Genomic DNA, 22,888 nt, shown 5'->3' on the forward strand with positions numbered 1-22,888 from the left:
AATTGTCATCAGATTTTTTTTTTTTTTTTTTTTTTCCTCTAGCTTGCTTGGGGCCTGGAGACCTATAGGTATAGGCTTACACTGGAGGGTGAGGGACACTGAAGCCTTGAGCTTTGTAGCGAGTAGAAAGGAAAACAAAGGAAAGTGAAGTGAGCAGAATGGAGGCTGGTGCCCATCAGTCACTGCTTTATCAGCATAGGATGTCAAGCATTCAACGGTTTCACAATGTGTATGCTGCCTTTTGCTTCTTAACCAGAAAGTTATTTCCCAACCAATTTACTTCCTGTTATTGTGACCTAGAGACTGAAGGGGGAAAAAAATGGAAAGGGTAAGACACTGAAGAGGCCCCTACATCTTGTCTTCTTCCTAAGACCATTTCAGGTTTAACTAGGATTTGATCTTCTTGATGGAGAATCCAGTGAAAAATTACCCAACTCTGTTTTAGGACCCAAGGCCAAGATGCCTCAGCTGACTTACCTCCTGTTAAACTGCCTGCTGTTGCAAACGTACCCCTCCCCCCTGAAAAATAAGATTCCAAAATATGGTTTTTGCATTTAAAAGACTTTTGCTCTAACTATTTTGGTCTACCCTTCTTAAGTCTTGAATATAAACCCTTGAATATAGTCCTAGCCAGCTGGAATAAAGGCTCTTCCATCAGCCTCGAATTGTGTCTGAGTGGTCAAGCGCCTTGGCCTCCCGGGAACAGCAAGCACAGATTAGCACTGTTTTAATTTGCTCATCCTCTTTTAAAGCACTCACACTCGTGCTCTCTTACTAATGATCAGTTGCTCCCGGTTCAGGCTCACCACCATTTTCCTGGTTCTCTTTCTCTGTACTGTTTGGATTGTAGACTAGGAAGCTGCAGAGGTGACTTTCCGTCATTGGGAAGCACCGAGGCTCTATTACTGCTTTTGAATTTCCTGAAAGCTGAAACAAGGCTTAGAGGAGTCTGGCATGATCTGAAAGGAAACTTAAGTGTCCATTAAAAAAACAAAAACAAAAAACAAAAAGCAAAACAAAACAAAAAAACCTCAAACCCAAACCAAACCAAACCAAAAACCTTTTCATGAGATATAACCATCAAATTATGCCGGATATAAAACAAGGTTTTCTCTGATGGAAAATAAATATTTTTTGGAAAATATTGTGGTAAATTACCTGAAAAAAAATGTATTCTGAAGCAAGTATGTGTGAATAAAGGCTGGGAACACCAATTTAGGTTTCTCTATGTGATTGTTCCAGAATAAAATACGTTATAGAAACTTACAGTTACAGAACAAAGAAAGTAATAATACATTTACCAGTTATGTTCATTGTAGAAAGAATATAAATCTAAGTAGGTAAACTTGTAATATATATATATATATATATACATACATACACATATAAACACACACATATATATACACACATATATACTATATGTAATACTCTTTAGGTTTGAAGGAATTTAAAGATCAATTGAGCTTAGTAATAAAGTTGCTCTACTAGTCATGAAAATGTTATTCTAGATACACAAGTTAAGGCAACTGAGTATTAAAGGGACCAAGATATCCCAAGAAAAATTTGGCTTTCCCCCTAAAAACATCTCTCTCCCCAGAGTTAACGACCTCAACCTCAGCTAATGCATACTTGCAAGACTGAAAAAGGAACACAGCACTTCAAGCACTTCAGCTCACATCTTTTATGCAGTCAGCATTTCTCAAAGGTTTGATCTTCCTTAAAGGAACCACAGGCCTTATAAATTAAAATAATTGGCTTTAGCTGGGCGTGGTAGTGCCTGCCTTTAATTCCAGCACTCCTAAGGCAGAGGCAGACATATGGATGTGAGTTCACGGCCAGCCTGATCTACCAAGTGAGTCCAGATAGCTAAAGCTACACAGGAAAACCCTGTCTCGAAAATAAATAAATAAATAAATAAATAAATAAATAAATAATTGGCTTTATTTTTAAAAGACCACATTCTTATAAATGCAAAGAGAAAGAACATAGAAAACATGTCAAACATATTTCGTGGATTCTGGCTTTTTCGCCAGTAGTTTCCAAAACTTCCTTTGGTGTGTAAAAATCAACAGTCTCTATTTGTAGTTACCAGGTACATCGCATGAGGACATACTTTAACTAAATTGTGGGCACAAAAAAGTTCAGCCGGTGAATCTGGGACATAGCTTGCCAACTCCACCTACTGTCACCTTGGAATACTGTGAATCCACACACTGCCACCTGGCCTCTACCCCTGGAGTGTAGATTCACCAGCGCCAGCCTTGAGCTTGGGAATTTGCATTTCTATCCTGAGTCCCAGGTGGCAATCCAGAACTATTCTGCTACTCAAATGTCTTAACCACACTTTAAGGTTCCGCGGCCTCACCAGGTGCCTCAAGCTAAGTGGTCCTGTCAGGTAGCTTCCTTCCCCGAGGTACACGGAAGATAATCTGCGTGGGGTTGGCGCAACAACATTGTTTCCCACTGCTCTAGGAAATAAGGAGGCTTATTAAAATAAAACTAGAGTCCCGAAGGTCAGGAGAACTCGAGCTCAGGGGAATGTGATATTACACGTGATCTGCTGGGCGTCAACAGCTGGCTCTGGCCTCTTCCCCACCCCCAGGGCCTGCGGGTCCCAACGGCTGCCTTTGCCCGAGCCTAGCCTCCCAGGGCAGTGGCCACCGCTCGCCATGGTGTTGCTGGGCACCTTCCTCTGCTGCCTGCTGGCTGCCTGGCTCTTCCGCCCGGGCCTCGGAGTGACCCTGGTGCCCACGGGTCGCGCTCCAGCTGTGGGTGAGTGGACCGTGACGGTGGACGGGACGATGGAAAGGGGACGGTGAAGTCGCCGCGGTGCGCGGGCGGCTGGGCACAGGACCCGCGGCCACGCTCGTCACCGTGGCCCAAAGCCAGGCAGCAAGGTCACTGGGTCTGGGCCGTCCTGGGGCGCCCCGTAGGTGGGAGCGAGTTGTCGAGCCGCCTGCAGGACGTCTGTTTACATACCCGATCTGGGTTTGTTTTGCTCCCTGGGGAGGAAAGCTGAAGCTGTTGCCTGGTCGGAAAAGACAGCTAAGAATTGATGGCTGTGGGCACTCTTTAAGTCACCTAATGGGCTCGGAGCAGAGCGGGGACCTACAGAGTTTCCACGCTGTGTAGTTTCAGACCTATACAAAGCGTCCTTTTGTTCGGTTCTGCTCAGTGAAATCGGAGGCTTTCTTTGACGCTCTAGGTCTCCGGGGCCTTTTGGTCCCTCCCAGAGTTAGTAGAAAACTTGTGAGCCCTTCTTTAACGCTTGGTGCATTTGACTCCTTGCGTGGTGAACAGTTTTGTTCTTTAATCAGAATTGCCCGGTGTTTATTACTCTGTGCCTCTAATCATGGCCTGCTCGGCCCTCCCCCTCCCTCCCCCCCTCTTCCCCTTAGTTCCCTCACCCCCAGCAGCAGCAGCAGCAGCTCCCAAACTTGGTGAAAATTCGATCAAGTTCAGCCCCACTCCAAAGTTATTGGATCCAGACAGACCTTTAGGATGGGTACCTGAGGACAGTTGATCACTTCTGATCTTTTTTCAACTTAGGGAATCCCTCCCCAGACCGAATGGTTAGTGAGATTGTAGGATGCCTTCTGCGTTTTGAAATTTAAGGTGATCCTTACCTCCTTTTTTAAAAATAATTGCTCCAGTTGCACTGGGGGTTGGTGTTCTATTTTGATTTGGGGAGACAGCTGCCCTTGAGACTTTGAGCAGTGTTCAGAACTAAAATTGTCCTACTGTCTGTCTCCTCTATGTCGTTGGTCTGCACAAGACTTTGGGAATGGGGTCCCAGGAATCCCTGCTCTTTGCCTGAGGGTGCAATGCCCCTGAGTTAGCAAGCCTTTGAAGCCACAGCTTGTATGTCTGGTTCGCCATCTCTGGCAAATAACAGTCCTAACAGAAATCACCCCTGCCTTGTGTTTTTATGTTGCTGGAATTGTGCTATTTAAACTTATGACTGTTGAGGATTTTTGACCTAAACTTGTCTCAGGCTGCACCACGGGGAACTTGGCCTTTTGGTTTTAATGATTTAACTGCTGAAAAGCGTTCATGGAAATTTGTTGGGGCGTCATCATGTGAATCCCATTCAGTTATGTTCCTGTTTTGGGAGGGGTGGTGACACTGCCCAGGAAGGAAGAAAGACTAACTCGAGTCAAAGACCAGATGTGTGGACTCAGTGGTTTCTCATTGCATGGATTATTTTACAGGCTTTCCACTTTGTGAGAATGCTGCCTCTCTCCTTTAGGCCACCTTGCCTTGCACTTTCCCCACAACTTCCACCCAGCCAGGCCTCTGCTTGTTTCTTTCTTTCCTTCCTTCTTTCTTTCTTTCTTTCTTTTTTTGTTTTTGTTTTTTGTTTTTTTGAGACACGGTTTCTCTGTGTAGCTTTGCCTGTCCTGGACTCACTACTTAGACCATGCCTGCCTCTGCCTCCCAAGTGCTAAAGGCGTGCACCACCACACCCAGCTTCTGCTTATTTCTTAACTGTGTTTAAATTCCCAATCCTAGTTTTCTCCCATGCCAAGTCCAGCTGGCTGAAGGACAACCACGGTCCTGTTTGTTACCTGGGTGTGTTTTGCTCTGTTTTAGGCTGTCACCTGCTGGTGTATTTAGCACATAGGAACTGACCTTATAAACCGATAAACCAATGCCTGTTTAAACAATTACATCAGTTGACCCATACAGTTGTGGTTCATTGGGTTTTCTGGGACAGATTATTAATTTTTTTCTTGAAAAAAAATTGAGCGTCTGTCTAGATAAATTTTGAGAAATTTGGAAAGATGGAAGTTTAGGACTACGGCACCTATATATCTTGAGAATCTTTGAAAAGTTTATCTGGAGAATAAGAAAGCAATTTTGGTAAAGAACTTTGGACTTTGAACCAGAAAAATTTGATTTCAGTGTGTTATTAACTGTGTCCCAAGCCGTATTGGTGGACACACAGACACGTACATACACACGAACGATGTCATTGGTTAGGCTGTAAAGCCTCCAGAGGTTCTGACTCACTTATGGCTAAGCTTTAGTGACTCTAATTACCCCCTCATGTGTCTAACCAGCAAGGTGATGTGGTAGAAAGAGCCCTTTGGCATCTGGAGAAACTGGTTCTACCTCAGCTTTTATTGACAGACACATGATATGGAGGGAATCCTGAAATTGATTTTTCCCTAAATGTCATTAGTTACAAATTCAAGCGCTTTGTTTTTTTTTTTTTTGGTTTTTCGAGACAGGGTCTCTCTGTGTAGCCTTGGCCATCCTGGACTCACTTTGTAGACCAGGCTGGCCTCGAACTCACAGCGATCCGCCTGCCTCTGCCTCCCGAGTGCTGGGATTAAAGGCGTGCGCCACCACGCCCGGCTTCCAAGCGCTTTGTTAAGGGCACACTCTGCCAGATATATCCCCGTTCTTGGAGCTCCATGAACCAGGTACCGGATTATGTCAAATCTTGAATTATGACAATTTAATCCATTCATGATCTCATCTACCTTAATCCTCCCTGTGCCTTGTATGTAGATGTCCTCATCTACTTTCATGCGAGGCAGCTTATTTGACTATGTCTGTGGGAGGCAGTGGTTAAAAGGAACATGGGCTCTGAGGTTGGATTCTTGACTCAGTGTCAACCCTCTTCTTTGTGACACTTGACTTCCCTGTCTATTATAATGACCGAAAATAATGATGAAAAGCTTAAAAACAGTACCACTCACAGCATAAGTACTTGGTGAAATTGAATGGTTATGCACAAGTCGGGAAATTCAGTTTCAGGTTGCAGGTTTGGTAAAATAAAGATAATATAGTTAACATGTAGCTTTCTCAGTGTGCTTTCTAAGGCTGTGAGTTCTGCTACCATTAAGTTACCTTGTATCGAAAAAACAAAAACAAACAACAACAAAAAAGTTACCTTGTATCTTAAAGGACGCCTTTACTCCTCCCATCTAACAGATGAAACAGGCCAAGATCACACAGACAAATTAATTATGTGGCTGTCTGATTCAGGTGTCATGACAGCATTCTGTTTTATGTATAGTTACCACATATTTACAGTCTTTAAATTATATAAACACAGGTTTACATAAAAATAAGATGCACTCGCTGGGCATGGTGGCGCAGGCATTTAATCCCAGCACTCAGGAGGCAGAGGCAGGCGGATCTTCGTGAGTTCAAGACCAGCCTGGTCTACAAAGAGAGTCCAGGACAGACAGGGCTCTGTGTAAGAGAGAAATCCTGTCCCCAAAAACAAAAACCAAAAAACAAAACAAAACAAAACAAACAAAAATATATAGAGAGATGCACTCTATACCCTGAGGAAGGGCAACCTGCGTAGTACAGTCTACGTGCTTTCTTTGTTTTGTGTGCTGGGTAGAGTATATCTGAACCCATGATAACGTTGAGGGCATTTTCTGCTTTGTGAAATGAAAGAAATTACTCTTGGCTGATATTTTCAAATATCGATAAGGACTGAGTAATTGACCACAGATACTATTTTATGCCAATTTTCATCTGGATTTCATGTATTCTACTTTTGTTGTTGTTGTTTTTGAGATGGTTTCTTTGTGTAGCCTTGCCTGTGTTGGACTTGCTTTGTAGACCAGGCTGGCCTTGAACTCACAGAGATCTGCCTGCCTCTGCCTCCCTGAGTGCTGGGATTACAGGCATATGCCACTATGCCTGGCTCCATGTATTCTACTTTTTTTTTTTTTTTTTTTTTTTACATGCAAACCCTTGTTATAGAATTATGATGATGCTGGCAAGAAATGACCACCAAAAAAAAAAAAAAAAAAAAAAAGAAATGACCACCAAAATGATAACTCATCTTTGCTACTTAGCAAGTTCACAGTAGTTTTAATTTCCTTTCAGTGGCTATAATCAAATGGTTGCCCATATTTTTATTGGGAAATCAGAGGATGAAGTTAAACTAGTCACAGCCACAGTCTAGAGCAGAAAGAGGGTAAATGACACATACTTGCTTGTGTTCAGTCCTTTACACATAAGCAATCTGGGATTACCTGCCTGGGGACTAGCACCTCCCACTGTGAACTGGGTCATTTCTCAGAGGCATGCCCCAAATCATCCTGATGTAAAGAAACACTGATGGGCATGCCCATCCTAGGCAATTCTAAATCATATCAAATTAACAGCCAAAACATCATCACATCTGTTTTCACAGTATTTTCCTCCCATTGGGTTTTACTAAATTTTGTCATCTTTGCATAGATCAGAAACATTCGCATTCTACTTACTTTGCTGTGTTTCTTATGATTTGTTTCAGATATACATTAGAATTAGAGCGAGTCCAAAACTTGGCAGCATGTTTTGCCAGCATATTTGGAAGGATATTTTGAAGAGCAGTTAAAGAGAACAATCTGAAAAAAAAATATGGACAGATTTTACTCACTAAAATAAGCATGGTAATTAAAACAAAAACAAAGTAAGAGAAATATTTTCTCTTTTGTGATCCCAAAATTTAGTTCTGTCCTGAAGGTTGCTATACTTTCCGAGAACTAAAAACAAATAATTATGACAATTAAAGCTGGAATCAAATCCCAGTGTTAAAGAAGTTAATTATACATGAGAAAGCAGCAAGGTCACTGTAAGTTTATATGTGAATTATGTATAAGGATAATTGAGGATTCATCAACATATGGGCTCTCTTATTTAAGGGATCATATAAGCTGTGTATACTTACCAAATGTCCTACTTGACCCAGTGTATTAGTTACCTTTATGCTGCTATGATAAAACACCGTGACCAAGACAACTTCCAGAAAGAAGGGTTTGCCTGGGCTTCTTGCTTCAGGGGGGTGGGAGGGTGTGGCACAGGGGGCTGGACCAGTACCCTCAGTGATCACATTTTCAACCACAAATGGAAAGCAGAGACAGAGTGATGCTATGAACTCTCAACGTCCACCCCACTGTGCCATCCTTATTGTGTCAAGTTTCCACCTCTTGAAGGTTTCTTAGTTTCTCTGCCAACTGGCAACTAAATATTCAAATACCTGAGCCTATGGGGGACATTTCTCATTCAAACCACAGCCAGCATTAGTTTCTCTATTATAAACTCAAAAGGATGAGTCCAACTTCACAGAGTCCCTTTGAGAAAGAAGTGATACAGCATCTACAAATTTCTTTTTTTTTCAAGCTTATTTTTTCCTTATTAATGAATTAATTTATTTACTTTACATCCTGATTTCAGCTTCCTCTCTTTCTTCCCTCCCTTCCTCCCATTACCTTCTCTCTTTCTCCTCAGGGAAAGGAAGGACTCCCATGGATATTAACCAGCCTTGGCCTATCAAGTTGCTGTAGAAGTAGACATATATTCTCCTAGACAAGGCAGCCCACTTAGAGGAAAAGGGTCCGAAGGCAAGGCAACCAAGTCAGAGATAGCCCTGTTCCAGTTGTTAGGGGACCCACATGAAGACCAAGCTGCACATCTGCTACATATGTGTAGAGGGCCTATGTACATTCCATGCATGCTTTTTGGTTGGTAGTTCAGTCTCTGTGAGCCCCTATGGACCCAGGTTAGTTGACTCTGTAGGTTTTGTGTGTGTGTGTGTGTGTGTGTGTGTGTGTGTGTGTGTGTCCTTGACCTTTCTGTCTCCTTCAAATTTCTTAATACCACACTTGACATATAACACAGATTTATAATGAAAGATACTATATTTTGTTTTAACAATTCTTTCAATGAAGTAATATTTCTTAATATGACTTCCAAGTAGGATTGCTGTCAAATATAATTGGCTTTTTCCTGAAACTAGTAAGAAAATTCTTTTTGATAAACTACTCCCCACAATATTAACATTTGAGTACAAATGAATGATGGTCATATTTGGTTAGTTAGCTTCTAAGAATATCTGAGAAATCCTGTGTTTTTCACATGGCTACTTTTAGATTTATGTGTTTTATTTTAATGCTGAGAAAAATTATACAAAAAGTAACTGAGATAAACATTTTCTGATTCTGCACTCTACTTAATTGTACAGTCTTCATGAAGTAGGTAATATTTCTAAGTCACAGTTTTTCCACAAGAGTAAAGCAAATAATTTCCAAAATCACAAATTCTGCAAGAAGACATTCTGTGGAAACACAATATTGTATGATCTCATTGGCCTCTCAGAGAGATGGCACCAAACACCGCATTGCACAATCTCGTCTTTACTGGGGTCTTTGTTGAGTGGTCATGCTGCCTCTGAGCTCTCTTGGTGTCACACATGTAAGTTGCATGTTTTTCTGTTGTTTGAAACTTCTTCATCTCACAGGAGAGAGTTGCTCTTAACTTCGTGGAGTAAGAACACTGAAACTGTGACAGTTTCCTTATGCCAGGACAGGGGTGGGGGGCAGCTGTCTCACTCTGACTCTACACATGGATTTACCAGAATTTCTTTTCTAACCAACAGGACAATTTTGGCATGTGACTGACTTGCACCTAGACCCTAGTTACCACATTACTGATGATCACACCAAGGTGTGCGCTTCATCTAAAGGTGCAAACGCCTCTAATCCTGGCCCTTTCGGAGATGTCCTGTGTGACTCCCCATATCAACTTATCATGTCCGCATTTGATTTTATTAAGAATTCAGGACAAGAAGCATCTTTCATGATATGGACAGGGTAAGTACATAAGTAGACTCTTATATGTAATACTGGCCTACAGTGTTCATTTGTGTGCTAAATTTCTTTAAGAATTGTACATGTTAAAAATGTGCTAGGTCTTATGCTCCAGTGGATGCCCCACACTCATGGGTGTATAGGCGATACTAATTGGACTTAGTGAGTGAAAAAGGAAAAAGAGAGGACATGAAGTTGGGAAGGACTGGGAGGTGGGTGTTGACCTGGAAGTTAGCGGGACGAATGAGAAGTGACTATGATCAAAGTGAGTTGTGTGCATATGTGAAGCTGTCAGAATTAATAAAGTGTTATATGAAATATTAGGTCACATTAGTCACTATTATTAGTGATAAAAAAAAAACAATTTTAGCAATCCCGTGGGGAGCCAGGCAGTGGTGGCACATGCCTTGAATCTCGGAAGGCAGAGGCAGGTGGATTTCTGTGAGTTTGAGGCCAGCCTGGTCTATAAAGCTCCAGGACAGCCAGGGAGGGCTCTTACACAGAGAAATCCTATCTTCAAAAAAAAAAAAAACCCCAAAACAAACAAACAAACAAACAAAACCCCAAAAAACAAAAAGACAAAAACAGAAATCCTGTTGGGCCTTTTTTTGCTAGTATAGATTTTATAAATATGGCTGTGTTAACTGAGAGATGCTACCATATATAACACACTTGCATCAGTATCTTGTAATATTGATTAATATGACAATATTTTTGATTAAATAAGAACAAAAGGTAGCAGTGGGTGTAAAACTATGATGACAGTTTTGAGAAGCTTCATTTCTAGGTCCATCCACCAGCGTACTGTGGTAGGGACTATGTTTCTAGTTCCTGCGGTAAAGGCTATTGGGTATCCTTGTAAGGTGTTCAGTTTGGGTAGAGTACTGTTTTAATTAATTTCTCTTCTGCAGCTTATTAGTCTTTATATCTCTAGATCATGTTGTTTCTGTGTTAGATGCAAGGAAACGAATCACTGAGGTTCTAAACAGCTTGCTCACGTGTATGTATAGCTACTTGTTGGTAAAACTGATATCGGAAGCTATGTGTTTGGCTCTCCCATCTACACTTTGCTGATCTGATCCTGTGGTGTTTCTTATAAATCTTCAGTCAGGCTGGGATTCCTGTAGTACCCACAACCCCATCTCCCACCCCTCAAGCCCCCATCCCCCACCCTTGCCACCCTATGCCTTTGTAGAATTGTCATACAAGAAGAGCCGTTTATCTCATCCCTATTTGAGGTTGTGCGGTTGTGAACTACAGCTATGTGTGTACTTCAGGATGATCTAGAAGTACTGGGCTCTAACCAGCTTCAGTGCGCTGAATAACTAGGCTCCTGGGTTTATCATCACCGCTGGCTACTCTTTGACTCTTTATTTTACCTTGTTATTCTAAAGTGGACATCCATAATGATTGCTACAACAAATTGTGCACGCATCTAGTAGTTTTTGTTCTCCACACTTCTGTCTCCTTTTCAGGGACAGCCCACCTCATGTCCCCATACCTGAACTCTCCACGGACACTGTTATAAAGGTGATCACTAACATGACAATGACCGTCCAGAGCCTCTTTCCAAGCCTCCAGGTTTTCCCTGCCCTGGGCAATCATGACTACTGGCCGCAGGTAAAGCTGATCTCAACTTCCAGAAGCACGTTCCCTAGTAGTAGTGTTGTCAAAGTTATGACAGTGGTAGGGAATAAGATGGGCCTCTAAGAAGTACTTGGTGATCACTGTCAGGGAAGGTATTGGGTAGTTTCAAAGGTTTTTTAGAAATCATAAACTATGCCAATAATGCATTTTATAAGTAAATTATATAGTTTGTAGATTATTAATTTCTTTTTTCTATTATAAACTTCACTTTCCCAGTCCTTTGAATACTAATTTTTTTTTTACTTATTTACCATTTGCATAATAGGCTTAGCAAAACAAGGTTAATATTAACAAATGTTTATGTTTTCCAGGACTTGTTAGACTTCTGAAGGTCAGCTCATTCTGATTTAGGGAAGGTTATTTTTAAGGACCCAACTAAAAAGATGGTTAAAACAACCAAGACCAGGTCCATGTTCTAATCCAGTTTATCTGATTGAGATGGGATTCAAAGCAAAAATTATTTCCAGAATATTCAGTGTTGATGTGACTTGGCTCTAGTCACTCACAGAAGCCATTTATTTTGTTAACGTAACTGTGTGAACTCAGTCATGGTACGGGGTCTGTTGCAGCTGTGTAAAAATCAATTTGTACAGACATTTGTTCGTGAGAACATGTAGTTCCATCCTTCCTGTTCAGAGAGACTTTGTTTAGCCTGGGACAATGCACTTGTTGCTCCTCTATAGGTCACTCACTTATGAACAAGAGCCACAACATTTGCCTTGAATGTTTTGGTGCAAATTAGTGCTAATATATGAAAAGCATATAACATATTTCCTCGCACCTCATAAACCCACAGTAAGTGAAGTTGTGTTATTAAATCAGACCCTGGATAAAAAGTCCTTTTTAATTTTTTTGAAGTTTTGTTTTATTTAATCTTCATTTTTGTTTTCTTTCAAGTCAAATCTTAAAGCAAATCAAAGATATATTTACTAACTTCTGTAAGTTGTTTTATCTGTTGGTAAATTGGGCTACACATATACAAATTACATTATTTTCTATTTCAAGCTTATTATTTTGTTTTGTTTTGTTTTGGTGTTGTTGTTTTTTTGATTGATTGGTTGGTTTGGTTCGGCTATTTTTTTTTTTTTTTTTAACTGATGGGCATTAGAGCCAGGACCCACATGCTGAACCCAGGGTCTCCCACAAGCTTAGCTGTGCTCTTCTGTTGAACTTGATTTCTAGTCCCTGCCTAGTGATTTTTTTTTTCTATTACTTTTTTTTCTTTCTGCCTCTGCCTCCAGAATTCTGGGATTAAAGACTTGCGCCACCATGCTCATCTGACATTTTCTTAATGTAAGAACATGTTTTTTGACTGTTTCATGCATGAGTACTGTATTCATAGCATTTTCGTCCTTTCTTCCTCACCCAGCTCCTCCTGCTCCCTTTCACCTCATAGGTTTAGATATATCAAATATCACATGAAAGTTTCAGAATAAATTACCCTAAAGGCTGCTATCTGGGGTATAATTTTAGAGAACACTAGTGTAAAATTTGAATAGGATTTCTCCATTAAAAGCCTTTAAGCCTATACCGTAACTCTGTAAACATACGCAGAAATGTGCAACCTCCTCACCTGTTCATCAGAAGCCTATAACTTATCCAGAAATTCGTTTCCATTACTGCTTCAGTAAGCAGTGTGGGCCAGAGTTTCTATTTATTTCTACGCTGGGAAGCCTGATGCTGCCAACCTCTTGGTTAACGATTCTTCCTATTATAGCTCATTTCTCTGTGGTAGTCAGGTCTCAGCCCCAAAGAGTTGAAAGACAGTCTGGTGAGTCACCAGCTGGTGGTGGGTAAATATGGGGGTGGGGATCTGCAATTGACTTCCTTTTGGATGACTCACCTCACTTACCTGGTTCTCATATTTTCTATGTTTAAAATTGGAAAATCCCGGGTGATTGTTGATGTGAAAATTACGTTTTTTGATAAAATGAAAAGAAGATAGTTTAGGATACATTTAAGAAATATATTTAAAAGATTTTACATTTAATTGTGTGTGTGTGTGTGTGTGTGTGTGTGTGTGTGTGTGTGTGTGTGTGTGTGTTTGCATGTGCACATGAATGCCCAAAGAAGTCAGAGACATCAGATCCTTTGGGACTAGAGTTACAGGCACTTGAAAACCACCCAACACAGCTGTTGGGAACCAACATCAATTCTCTAAAGTCTACATTTTCAATTGCTATGTTGTCTTCTTCAGCTTCTAAACTTTTATACACTTCATTTTATTTTTTTAACTCACACTACGTTGCTGCAACTTAGCCTGCCACAAAGAGGCTAGTACAAATCAAAAGCAAGCAGGTGTAAATCTGAATTTTGAATGAATTGTGCAACTTTATAGTAATATTCTAAGTGACTTTATTAAAATCATAAGTCACTGAATTTTCTCTAGTCTTACGGCATGCTACACCAGTCTTGCATGTTCAGGTCCAAACCTGCCCTCATTGTCTCAGGAATACACTTCTTTATCTCATCATCCGTGCAAACCCTGCCCAGGCCCTAAGCGTGAGCCACATGCTGTCCACACATAGCACACACCTCTGTACTGCTTTGCTTGTGTCTGGACCATTCATTTTGCTCTAATGTCAGCTTGAAATTGTTGCCTCATTCCTACTTGAAATGCTGCCTTCACTTCTCACTTGATGTGATATTCTTGTTTTGGGCTCCCAGGACCTCTATGGTAGCACTTGGCAACATGTTCTAAAGTTTAGTGCATCACTTTTTGTCTACCTTTCCCCAGCCAGGTTATGATTTCCTTAAAGACTAAATTTACCCTTGTACATACAGAAGACCTATCATAGTCAATATGCAAGCAACATTTGCACCAATTAGCCCAGATATCTTTAAAGTTCCAATTATGGTCTATCTTCTCTGTGGCCAGGACCAGCTGCCAATAGCCACCAGTAAGGTCTACAGTGCTGTTGCCAACCTCTGGAAGCCGTGGCTGGATGAAGAAGCTACTAATACTTTAAAGAAAGGTTAGTGAGACACTGTCTTGTTTCCCTTTTTCATTACTTGTTTAGGCTGAAATCTTTGACATTTGTTTGAGTCTTCTGATTCTAGCAAGTTTCTGTGCCCGTTTTGCATGAAAGGCAGTAAATAGCAATGAGGCCTTAGGACACGTGTGAACCTGTTCATATTGTGAACCTGCTCTTTGCCTTCCTGTTTCTCCTCAACCAAGATGATCCACATGAAGAAAAAAATGCAACTTCAAATGTGAATATAAACAAAAGTATATGGGTTTTATTGGAAAATGGATTGAAACAAAGAGTGGATACTTTTTATCCCCAAAGCACAATTTTATGAAAGAATAGCTGGTAAAGTGAGAGTAACTAAACTTTTTATATGGGCCTTGAGATGTCTTAAAAAAATAATATCGAGTCTGTGGTGAGTCCTTCCTTAGGTATAGCCTCCCCTCCCCTTCTCATGGGCAGCCCCTGAGGAGATGATGCACGAAGCTGTAGAGTCAATCTGCGTAGAGATGACAGCAGTTACAGATGCCAGGATTGTGGAATATCCTCCAAGGGAAGATACAAATGCCAGCAGAACCAGCTCAGGAGAGGTCATGTGACGTGCAAGCAGGAACGACTGATACTCCACTGCTAAGTACAGCTGATGTCAGACTTAGAGTTAGGATTTAGTATGTATCCTTCTGGGTGTCCATCTTGTTTTTTTCTGAGCCTTCCTTTTTACTTGCCCATTTCTCTCTTTTTGGATAGTAATGCATATTTAGTAAGTATTTCATCACTGTGATGAAAATACCTGAGATAAACAAATTAAGGGAGGAAGATTCATTTGAGTTTCTGCTTTCAAAGGTCCATTGGTTCATGGTCTTCTAGCCATAAAAGGCCCTTTTGGAGGCCAAGACATCATGGCAGATGTGTTTGATGGAGAATAGGTCCTTACCTCATATCAACCAGAAAAAGGGGTAGGTGTGTGTGTGTGTGTGTGTGTGTGTGTGTGAGAGAGAGAGAGAGAGAGAGAGAGAGAGAGAGAGAGAGAGAGAGAGAGAGAGAGAGGAAAGGAAGGAAGAAGGGAGGGAAGGAAAAAGAGATATTGGAAAGAAGGAAAGGGAAGAGAAGGGAAGGGAAGGAAAAGGAAGGGAAGGGGTGGGAAAGAGAGTGAGAGAGAGACTGCACAGGATTTAGTGTGAGCAGACACAAGATATTCCATCTGAAGACATTTCTACTGTGCTCTACTGTAGTTGACCAGGCCCTACCTCAATAATCTATTTGGCTTCTCAATGGGCAGATTCTTGTGCCCTCTCACACTTTAGCAACTTCTCAATAAGGCCAACATCTGGGACCAATCCTTCACCACAGAAGGCTCTTAGGGAACATTTCAAATCCAAACTATAACAGAACGTTTACCCTGTGCCATGGTATGTTGCAAATATGTAACTTGAATTTTTTTTTTCAATTCTTGGAAGGAAAGTAGACATAGGTGGATCTCTGGGGCTCTGTAGTCAGTCTAGCCTGGTGAGATCCAGGCCAATGAGAGTTCCTGGCTCAACACACACACACACACACACACACACACACACACACACACACACACACACACTCACACACACACACACACCCACACCTCTTACTGTGGAGAAAATCATGTGTTGTGACTATTTAGGGGTGAATAAGAGAAGTTAAAGAGGCTGTGATCAGTCGTGATTGAAAGGCATGGAAACAGACGCTGGTGAGTGAGCACAAGGCAAAGAAATCAGGCACCAGAACAGTCGCTAACTCTCACTCTGAGTGTTCCACTACGACAAATCTTTGGGTGTCTTCACCACTGGTTCAGGTTTTCTTTCTCTGGGTGTCTCTAGCACAATCCTGGGTATTTCCTTTCTTTAGATCTTATATTTTGTAGTATCTCCCATCTTAAGTCCTGTTATTTAAAACTAGGAACTAATGAATACTTTTTAGAGTATTCTTTTAGATTAAAATATAATTACATCATTTCTCCTTTCCCCTTTCTCCCTCCAATTCTATCATATACCTCTCTAGTCTTATTCTTTCAATGCATGGATGCTTTTTCTTTCTTGTTACTTAAGTGGATGGATGGATGGATAGGTAGGTAGGTAGGTAGATAGATAGATAGATGATGGATGGAGATATTGCTTTCTAACTACATAAATATAACTTGCTTAGTCTGTATAATGTTACTTGTATGTATCTGTTTGCAGGGCTGACCATTTGTTATTGAATAACCAATTGGTGTGCTCTTCCCTGGGGAGGACTATTTCTCCCCCTCTCATTATTTCATAGTTTCCTATAGTTCTTTGTCTAAGGCTTATGCCTCATGAGCTTTTCCCCTTCCATGTTAGCATGTCTATTGGCGCCATCCTTCTTCAGCATGTTTAGGCAACCATGTTGCTGAGACTTCATGTGGGCAGCTTCTCAAATAGACATAATCTGACAGCAAACTCCCTGATCCTCTGGCTCTTACAATCTTTTCCCCTTGTCTTCCACAGTGAGCCCCGAGCCCTAGGTGTAGGAGTTGGGTTGTAGACCTGACAGTTGTGTTTTGTATCATGGTTCTGTGTAATACAAATTGTTATTTCTACAAATTCAATTTCACTTCCCATTACACAAGCATTCATATTAGAGGCAGCTGCTCTTCCCTCATACTCTTCCATATTGGACCTGACACATGGTATCTTTTCAGTTAATTTTTACCCGGGCAGTGAGAATGCCAGTCTACGTTATTGTTAACATTAAGAGTTCATTTTCACAGTGTCTTTGTATTTGTGCATCCGTGCTCCTAAAGTGTGTTTTACGTTTATTTCTACAGGTGGTTTTTACTCACAGAAAGTTGCAAGTAATCCAGGCTTGAGGATCATTAGCCTAAACACAAACTTGTACTATGGCCCAAACATCATGACCCTGAACAAGACAGACCCAGCAAATCAATTTGAATGGCTGGAAAATACACTCAACAACTCTCTGAAAAATAAGGAGAAGGTAGAGTCTATAGATTAGAGTACGCAATGGACTACCAGAAAGCTCAACTTGTTTATTGACCTTGGGGCAGTGTCGGGAATGAATAAAAATAGTAGAAATTCAAGATTAAAAAGTACATTGACTAAAGTCAATATTTTTTATATTATATATGTCTCATTAATGAGACATATGCCAAGATGCTCTTGCAGCCCTTTTCCCTTTTCTTGGATTCAGGAAAGAGGGTATGTTTGCTTTCTAAACTTTAGTTAATGTATATTCAGTCATGACATCCAGCTGTTGTTTAGTAATGATACATATACAAAAAAGCTGTCATCTATCTCTTTGTATTTCTCTTTTCAGGTGTACATCATAGCACATGTTCCAGTGGGCTATCTTCCTTACTCAACTGGTACCCCAGCAATGAGGCAGTATTATAATGAGAAACTGGTTGATGTTTTCAGAAGATACAGCTCTGTAATTGCGGGACAGTTCTATGGCCATACCCACAGAGACAGCCTCATGGTTCTTTCAGACAAAAAAGGTAATGAACATGACCTGTATGCAAATCATAGTCCGGCTTGCTGTAGCATCACTGTGACTGGCCAGTGTGGTTACAGATCAGGACAATTGAAGTTTTGTTTAAAACGTTTGCTCTCTTTTTTTTTTAACAAAATCTCAATCATTCGATTTTACCAAAAATGATTCAGGAGCCAGATGCTAGGGTGAAGGCCTGCTAGCTTAGAGAGGCAGAGAAAGCACGCAGCTGACCTTCCTCCTCAATTAATGTCCCAAAACGAGAAAACGAAACCTCCTTCCCCATGCTATCTCAAAAAACCCTCAAAACTCAATGTCCCTCCATTCTTCCTGTGTGTCTCTCTATGTGTCCTTCTGACATCTTCTTATTCTCTATGGTTTTTTCCTACGTTCACTTCCTGTCAACTGGTTGCTTGCTCCACAGCTTGACCTAGGATTAACTATTTAATCCTGTTTATAGTACTCAAGCAGAAAGTTTCTGGGCTAAAGTGTATGCCTTTAACTAGAACCACACTATAATTAGAAACAGGTTTTCCCAGCAACCAACACAATCTCTGTGTTCACAGTGTGATCAACTATGCTTCAGCATTTTCTAATTTATCTCAAAAGGTTGTAAGGTGAGTGTCCAAAGTCATAGGATTGGGCATGTGGTTGGATTTCTTCAACATAAGCTCCACTCAACTGTGCAGGGCCAGTGTGGTTGTTTGGCATCCAGAAAAAACCTCTGAAATCCTCAGCTCACTCCAAGTTTCTGTCAGACACTTAAGTCTGGAGAAATAATACTGTTTGTTATTTATCCACTATACTAAAGTTTCCCTTTGTATGGCTTGTTTTTTTTTTTTTTCTTAGAATTTAAAGTACAGATTACAATACACACAATGCCTTAAAATATATTTAGCACATGCTTAACTACTCTCGTCACTTACTCACAATAAAAGGAAAGAAAACTAGGAGAAGTTATAAGAAGAAAGAGTAAGAGTTCAATTTTACATAGACAAGAGGAAAACAAGTTAATTTTCTTCAATATTTTGACAATGTTTTTAAAAATGTTTATCTTTTACCTGGAACAATTCATCTCATGAAAGTAATTGCTTTATAGCATTTGAGTTTTTAGATCATAATATGACTTTTTTTTCTTTTTTCTTTTTTGAGACAGGAATTCACTACAGAGCTCTGTTTTCTGCCACCATGCCCAACCATAAAATTGCTTTGTTGTTGTTGTTGTTTGTTTTGTTTTGTTTTTCGAGACAAGGTTTCTTTGTGTAGCCTTGGCTGTCCTAGACTCACTTTGTAGACCAGGCTGGCCTCAAAGTCACAGCACTCCGCCTGCCTCTGCCTCCCAAGTGCTGGGATTAGAGTCGTGCGCCACCACGTCCGGCTAAAATTGCATTCTTATAGTAGATATGTATAAAATACGTTAATCTTTTTATTTTTACTTTTGTTTTGAAACAAAGTCTCACTGTGTAACTCTAGCTGGCCTGGAATTCACTACATATACCAGGTTGACCTTGAACTCACATCTACCTGTCTTTCAAGTGCTGGGATTAAAGGCTTGTGCCAGACAAATTATTATATAATGATTGAAATATTGCTTTAGGTAAGGTTAAAAAAAAAACAAACCTGTTTTGGTTTTTGTTTTCTTTCTTTCCTTCTTTCTTTCTTTTTTTTTTTTTTTCTTTTCTTTGTGTGTGTGTGTATGTAAGTTACGGTAGACTTGTTTTTTATGTGTGAAAAAATTTCAAATATGTATATACATATGTGGTGAGAATATGATCAAATTTCTGTTCTCTTATCATTTGTATTGAACATTTATCAAAATCTTAATATATTTATTTTATTTATCTATTCTTTCAAGATCTTACTGTATTTCTTTATCATTTATCCACTCACTATCATCTATTTGAAATCACTATCATCTATCAATCAGTTAATCATCTGTCTGTCTAGCCATCTATCCATCTTTCTTTCATCTACCTGTATATCTCTCTACCTATCATCTATGTGAAGTCTATTATCTATTTGTCTTTTGTTGTCTATGTCTCTTTCAATAATTACTGTCTCTTTTATCTGTATCTATCTATAGTCTATATATTTCTCTATCATCATTTGTCTACATAATCTATTTACAACCTATGAGTCATCTGTCTATCTGCCATAAAATTATCTAAAGTATTTAGAATGACCTCAAGTCAATTGTAGCTCTGTATTGTTTTATATTCCTTGCTAGAATATCCAGGTAATTTATATAACCATAATAACGTTAATCTGATTTACAAAATCAGTAATCGTCCTTTGGTTTTGGTTTTAAATACTCTTATTTTCTCAAAAGCAACACAGTAGTTTCTTTGAGGCAGGATTAATCAATGATCACAAGTTCTATTGATCTCTTAACCTAAGCTGTTCATATGTTTAAGGTTAAATTAAAATGTTATAATATATACCTGATTTTGTTTTGTCCAGGAAATCCAATAAATTCTGTGTTTGTGGCACCTGCTGTTACACCAGTGAAAGGAGTTTTAGAAAAGGAGACCAACAATCCTGGTGTTCGACTATTTCAGTACAAACCTGGAGATTATACATTGCTGGTAAGTTGTTGCAGTTTTGGTGGATCCTACACGTATACATTTATACATGGATTTGAAGTTTTCATTCGTTTAGTAGAATGTTTCTTAGAAAGCCATCAAAGATGCCATGGATGCTGATACCTCATTGTGTCCTTATTTAGAGGAGACTGTCTGTTCTCATCCCTATGCGTATAGGAAGTTACTGTCTCTTTAAGGACTTCTTAACATTTTTTATTTGTCTGTTTTAAGACTGGGTCTTGGGTAGTGTGGGCTGGCTTAAAGCTTGCTGTATTCTTGAGACTTCTGGCCCTCTCGGCTCTGCTTCCCAAGTGCTGAGATCACAGATGTGCAAGCCTGTGCCCAGGTTTGTGGGATACTGAGGACTGAGCTCAGGACCTTGTGTGTGTAAGGCAGGCACCTTTACAGCTCTCCATTCTATGCACTGATCATACCACTTTTTCTAAGCTTTCACTGGATGCAGCGTTATTCCTGGTCTTTGATACATTTGACTGTCCTCCTTAAGTCACATTATTCTTCTCCCAAATGTAATTATTTGGAAAAGTATAGGCCCCAGAACTTTGTTCTGTGTTCAGCTGCCACCAAATTTTTCTGCGTTCTAATTTTTCTTCTTTAAGATGGGAATTACAGTATGGCAGTGGGAACTCAGGAGCTAACTAGGTGGCTGAAGTGCTTGCTATAAGCAGAACGACCTATGTTCTGAAACCCAGCAGTCCCATAAAATGCTAGGCATGACAGTGCACATCTGATTCCCAGTGCAGTGGTGTAGGGACAAGAGGATCTTTGGAGCTCGGTACCATCCGTTCTAGCTAAAAAGGAAAACTACAGGTTCAGGAGAGAGTGCCTGTCTCAGAATAAAAAAGGTGGAGAGCAATTGAGGGAGCTATCTAGTGTCACTCACTGGCCTCACAGTACTCAAACCTATGCATACACATTTACACACAGAAAACAGAAAACACACACACACACACACACACAATATTTAACAACTGGTTCACTGGAGGAAACAGTTTCTTCTCTTTTTTAAAAAAAGATTTTATTTATTTTATGTATATGAATACGCTATCGGCATGTGCATCTGCCTGCCAGAGGAGGGCATCAGATTCTGGTATAGATGGTTGTGAGGCACTAAGTGGTTGTTGGAAACTGAACTCAGGACCTCTGGAAACGCAGACAGTGCTCTTAACCTCTGAGCCATCTCTCAAGCCTGAGGAAACAGTTCCTATATTAGTAGTGCTTCCTGGTTTCAGGATAGCCAATGCACATATTGGTGTCATAATCTCAAGCTACCAAACTGACTTTCGATGGGCTTGCAGCCTGTGTGAGAATCTCAGGCAGAATCCATGAGCTGGTTCAGCTGCCCCCAGCTGGTTTGTACCGGCTGTTAGTGGTTATCTCTAAGCCCTGAGAAACTAAGGCACTTTATTTCGTACACCTCACTGTATTAATGAATGATGTATTATTCTTTCATTATTTTTGAAGTTTAAAAATGTGATACAGGTTTTCGGAATTGAGATTTTTTTTTCTTTCGAGTGATCTTAATGACGCTTTAAGTTGAGAATGTCACACAAAGCTTAATAAAAGCTCCTGGTATGGTGCAATGGTCTATATGCTAAAAGTGAGTTGGGTCTGTTCCTGTCTTTAACACAGGACATGCTGCAGTATTATTTGAACTTGACAGAAGCAAATCTAAAAGGAGAATCCAACTGGACACTGGAGTACATCCTGACTCAGGCGTATGGCATTGCAGATCTACAGCCGAGGAGCTTACACGGGTTAGCTAAGCAATTTGCTACCTTAGAAAGCAAACAGTTCCTGAAATACTACCATTATTTTTTTGTGAACTATGACAGCAGTGTAACTTGTGATCAGAAATGCAAGACCTTACAGATTTGTGCAATTATGAATCTTGATAGCACTTCCTACAATAATTGCCTTAAGCAGCGCTTTATAAGGCACAGTCTCTAGTATTCCAGCCAGAGCGGGATCACAGCATGGTGCTTCTGCCACCTGTTTGTGAACTGCTGGGTGGGCCGGAAGAGTTATTCTCTGTGTTTTCTTATATTTTTGGTTGTGAGCCTAGCCTTTAAATGGCTGAGCCATCTCTCCAGACCTCTCAGTGTTTTCTTATTTGTGAGGCTCAGACACTGACACCAGTAACATTCAAAATTTTCACACATCAAATCTGATTAAATTGTTTCTTAACAGAGTGATATTTGGGCATAAATATTTTGTCTTCTGAGTGTATATAACAATTCCTAACTTATGCCCTTGTAAAATTTGTCATCTATGCAATAAAGCAGGTTACTTCTGTTTGGATGTTATGGAGTTTTGCTTGCTTTCGGGGGGTTGTTTGTTGGTGTTTTGTTTCGTTTTTGTTTTGGGGACATGACCCCCCACTCAGGCTGCATGAGAACTCACTGTGTAGTTTAGGCTGGCCTGAAACTCACAGTGATCCTCCCGCGGTAGCTTCCAATGGTTGGGCTGATCATTTCAGCCTCTTTTTGTTGTTGTTATTGTTGTTTATGTTTTTTTTTCCAAGTCACTCTGTAGACCAAGCTAGCCTTGAACTCACAGAGCT

General features: G+C 40.3%; 1 protein-coding gene across 1 annotated transcript; it reads left to right on the plus strand.

Moving 5' to 3' along the window:
- The first annotated feature begins 2,515 nt into the window (after positions 1-2,515).
- Smpdl3a (sphingomyelin phosphodiesterase acid like 3A) lies at positions 2,516-22,338 on the plus strand. Its single transcript, XM_051164400.1, has 8 exons — positions 2,516-2,775; positions 9,398-9,611; positions 11,084-11,228; positions 14,134-14,230; positions 17,043-17,212; positions 17,552-17,732; positions 20,186-20,310; positions 21,958-22,338. Exons 1-8 carry the CDS (start codon positions 2,673-2,675, stop codon positions 22,273-22,275), a joined length of 1,353 nt encoding a protein of 450 aa, XP_051020357.1. The 5' UTR covers positions 2,516-2,672; the 3' UTR covers positions 22,276-22,338.
- The last annotated feature ends 550 nt before the right edge of the window (positions 22,339-22,888 follow it).

The sequence above is a fragment of the Acomys russatus genome, chromosome 21, assembly GCF_903995435.1.
Source record: "Acomys russatus chromosome 21, mAcoRus1.1, whole genome shotgun sequence".
NCBI classification, from domain to species: Eukaryota; Metazoa; Chordata; class Mammalia; order Rodentia; family Muridae; genus Acomys; species Acomys russatus.

Excerpts from the sequence above, each read along its gene's own strand:
- Smpdl3a (XM_051164400.1), top strand. The coding sequence starts at position 2,673 with ATGGTGTTGCTGGGCACCTTCCTCTGCTGCCTGCTGGCTGCCTGGCTC. Across the intron at positions 14,231-17,042 it reads TACTAATACTTTAAAGAAAG|GTGGTTTTTACTCACAGAAA; the intron begins GTTAGTGAGACA and ends TTATTTCTACAG. Across the intron at positions 17,213-17,551 it reads CTCTGAAAAATAAGGAGAAG|GTGTACATCATAGCACATGT; the intron begins GTAGAGTCTATA and ends TTCTCTTTTCAG.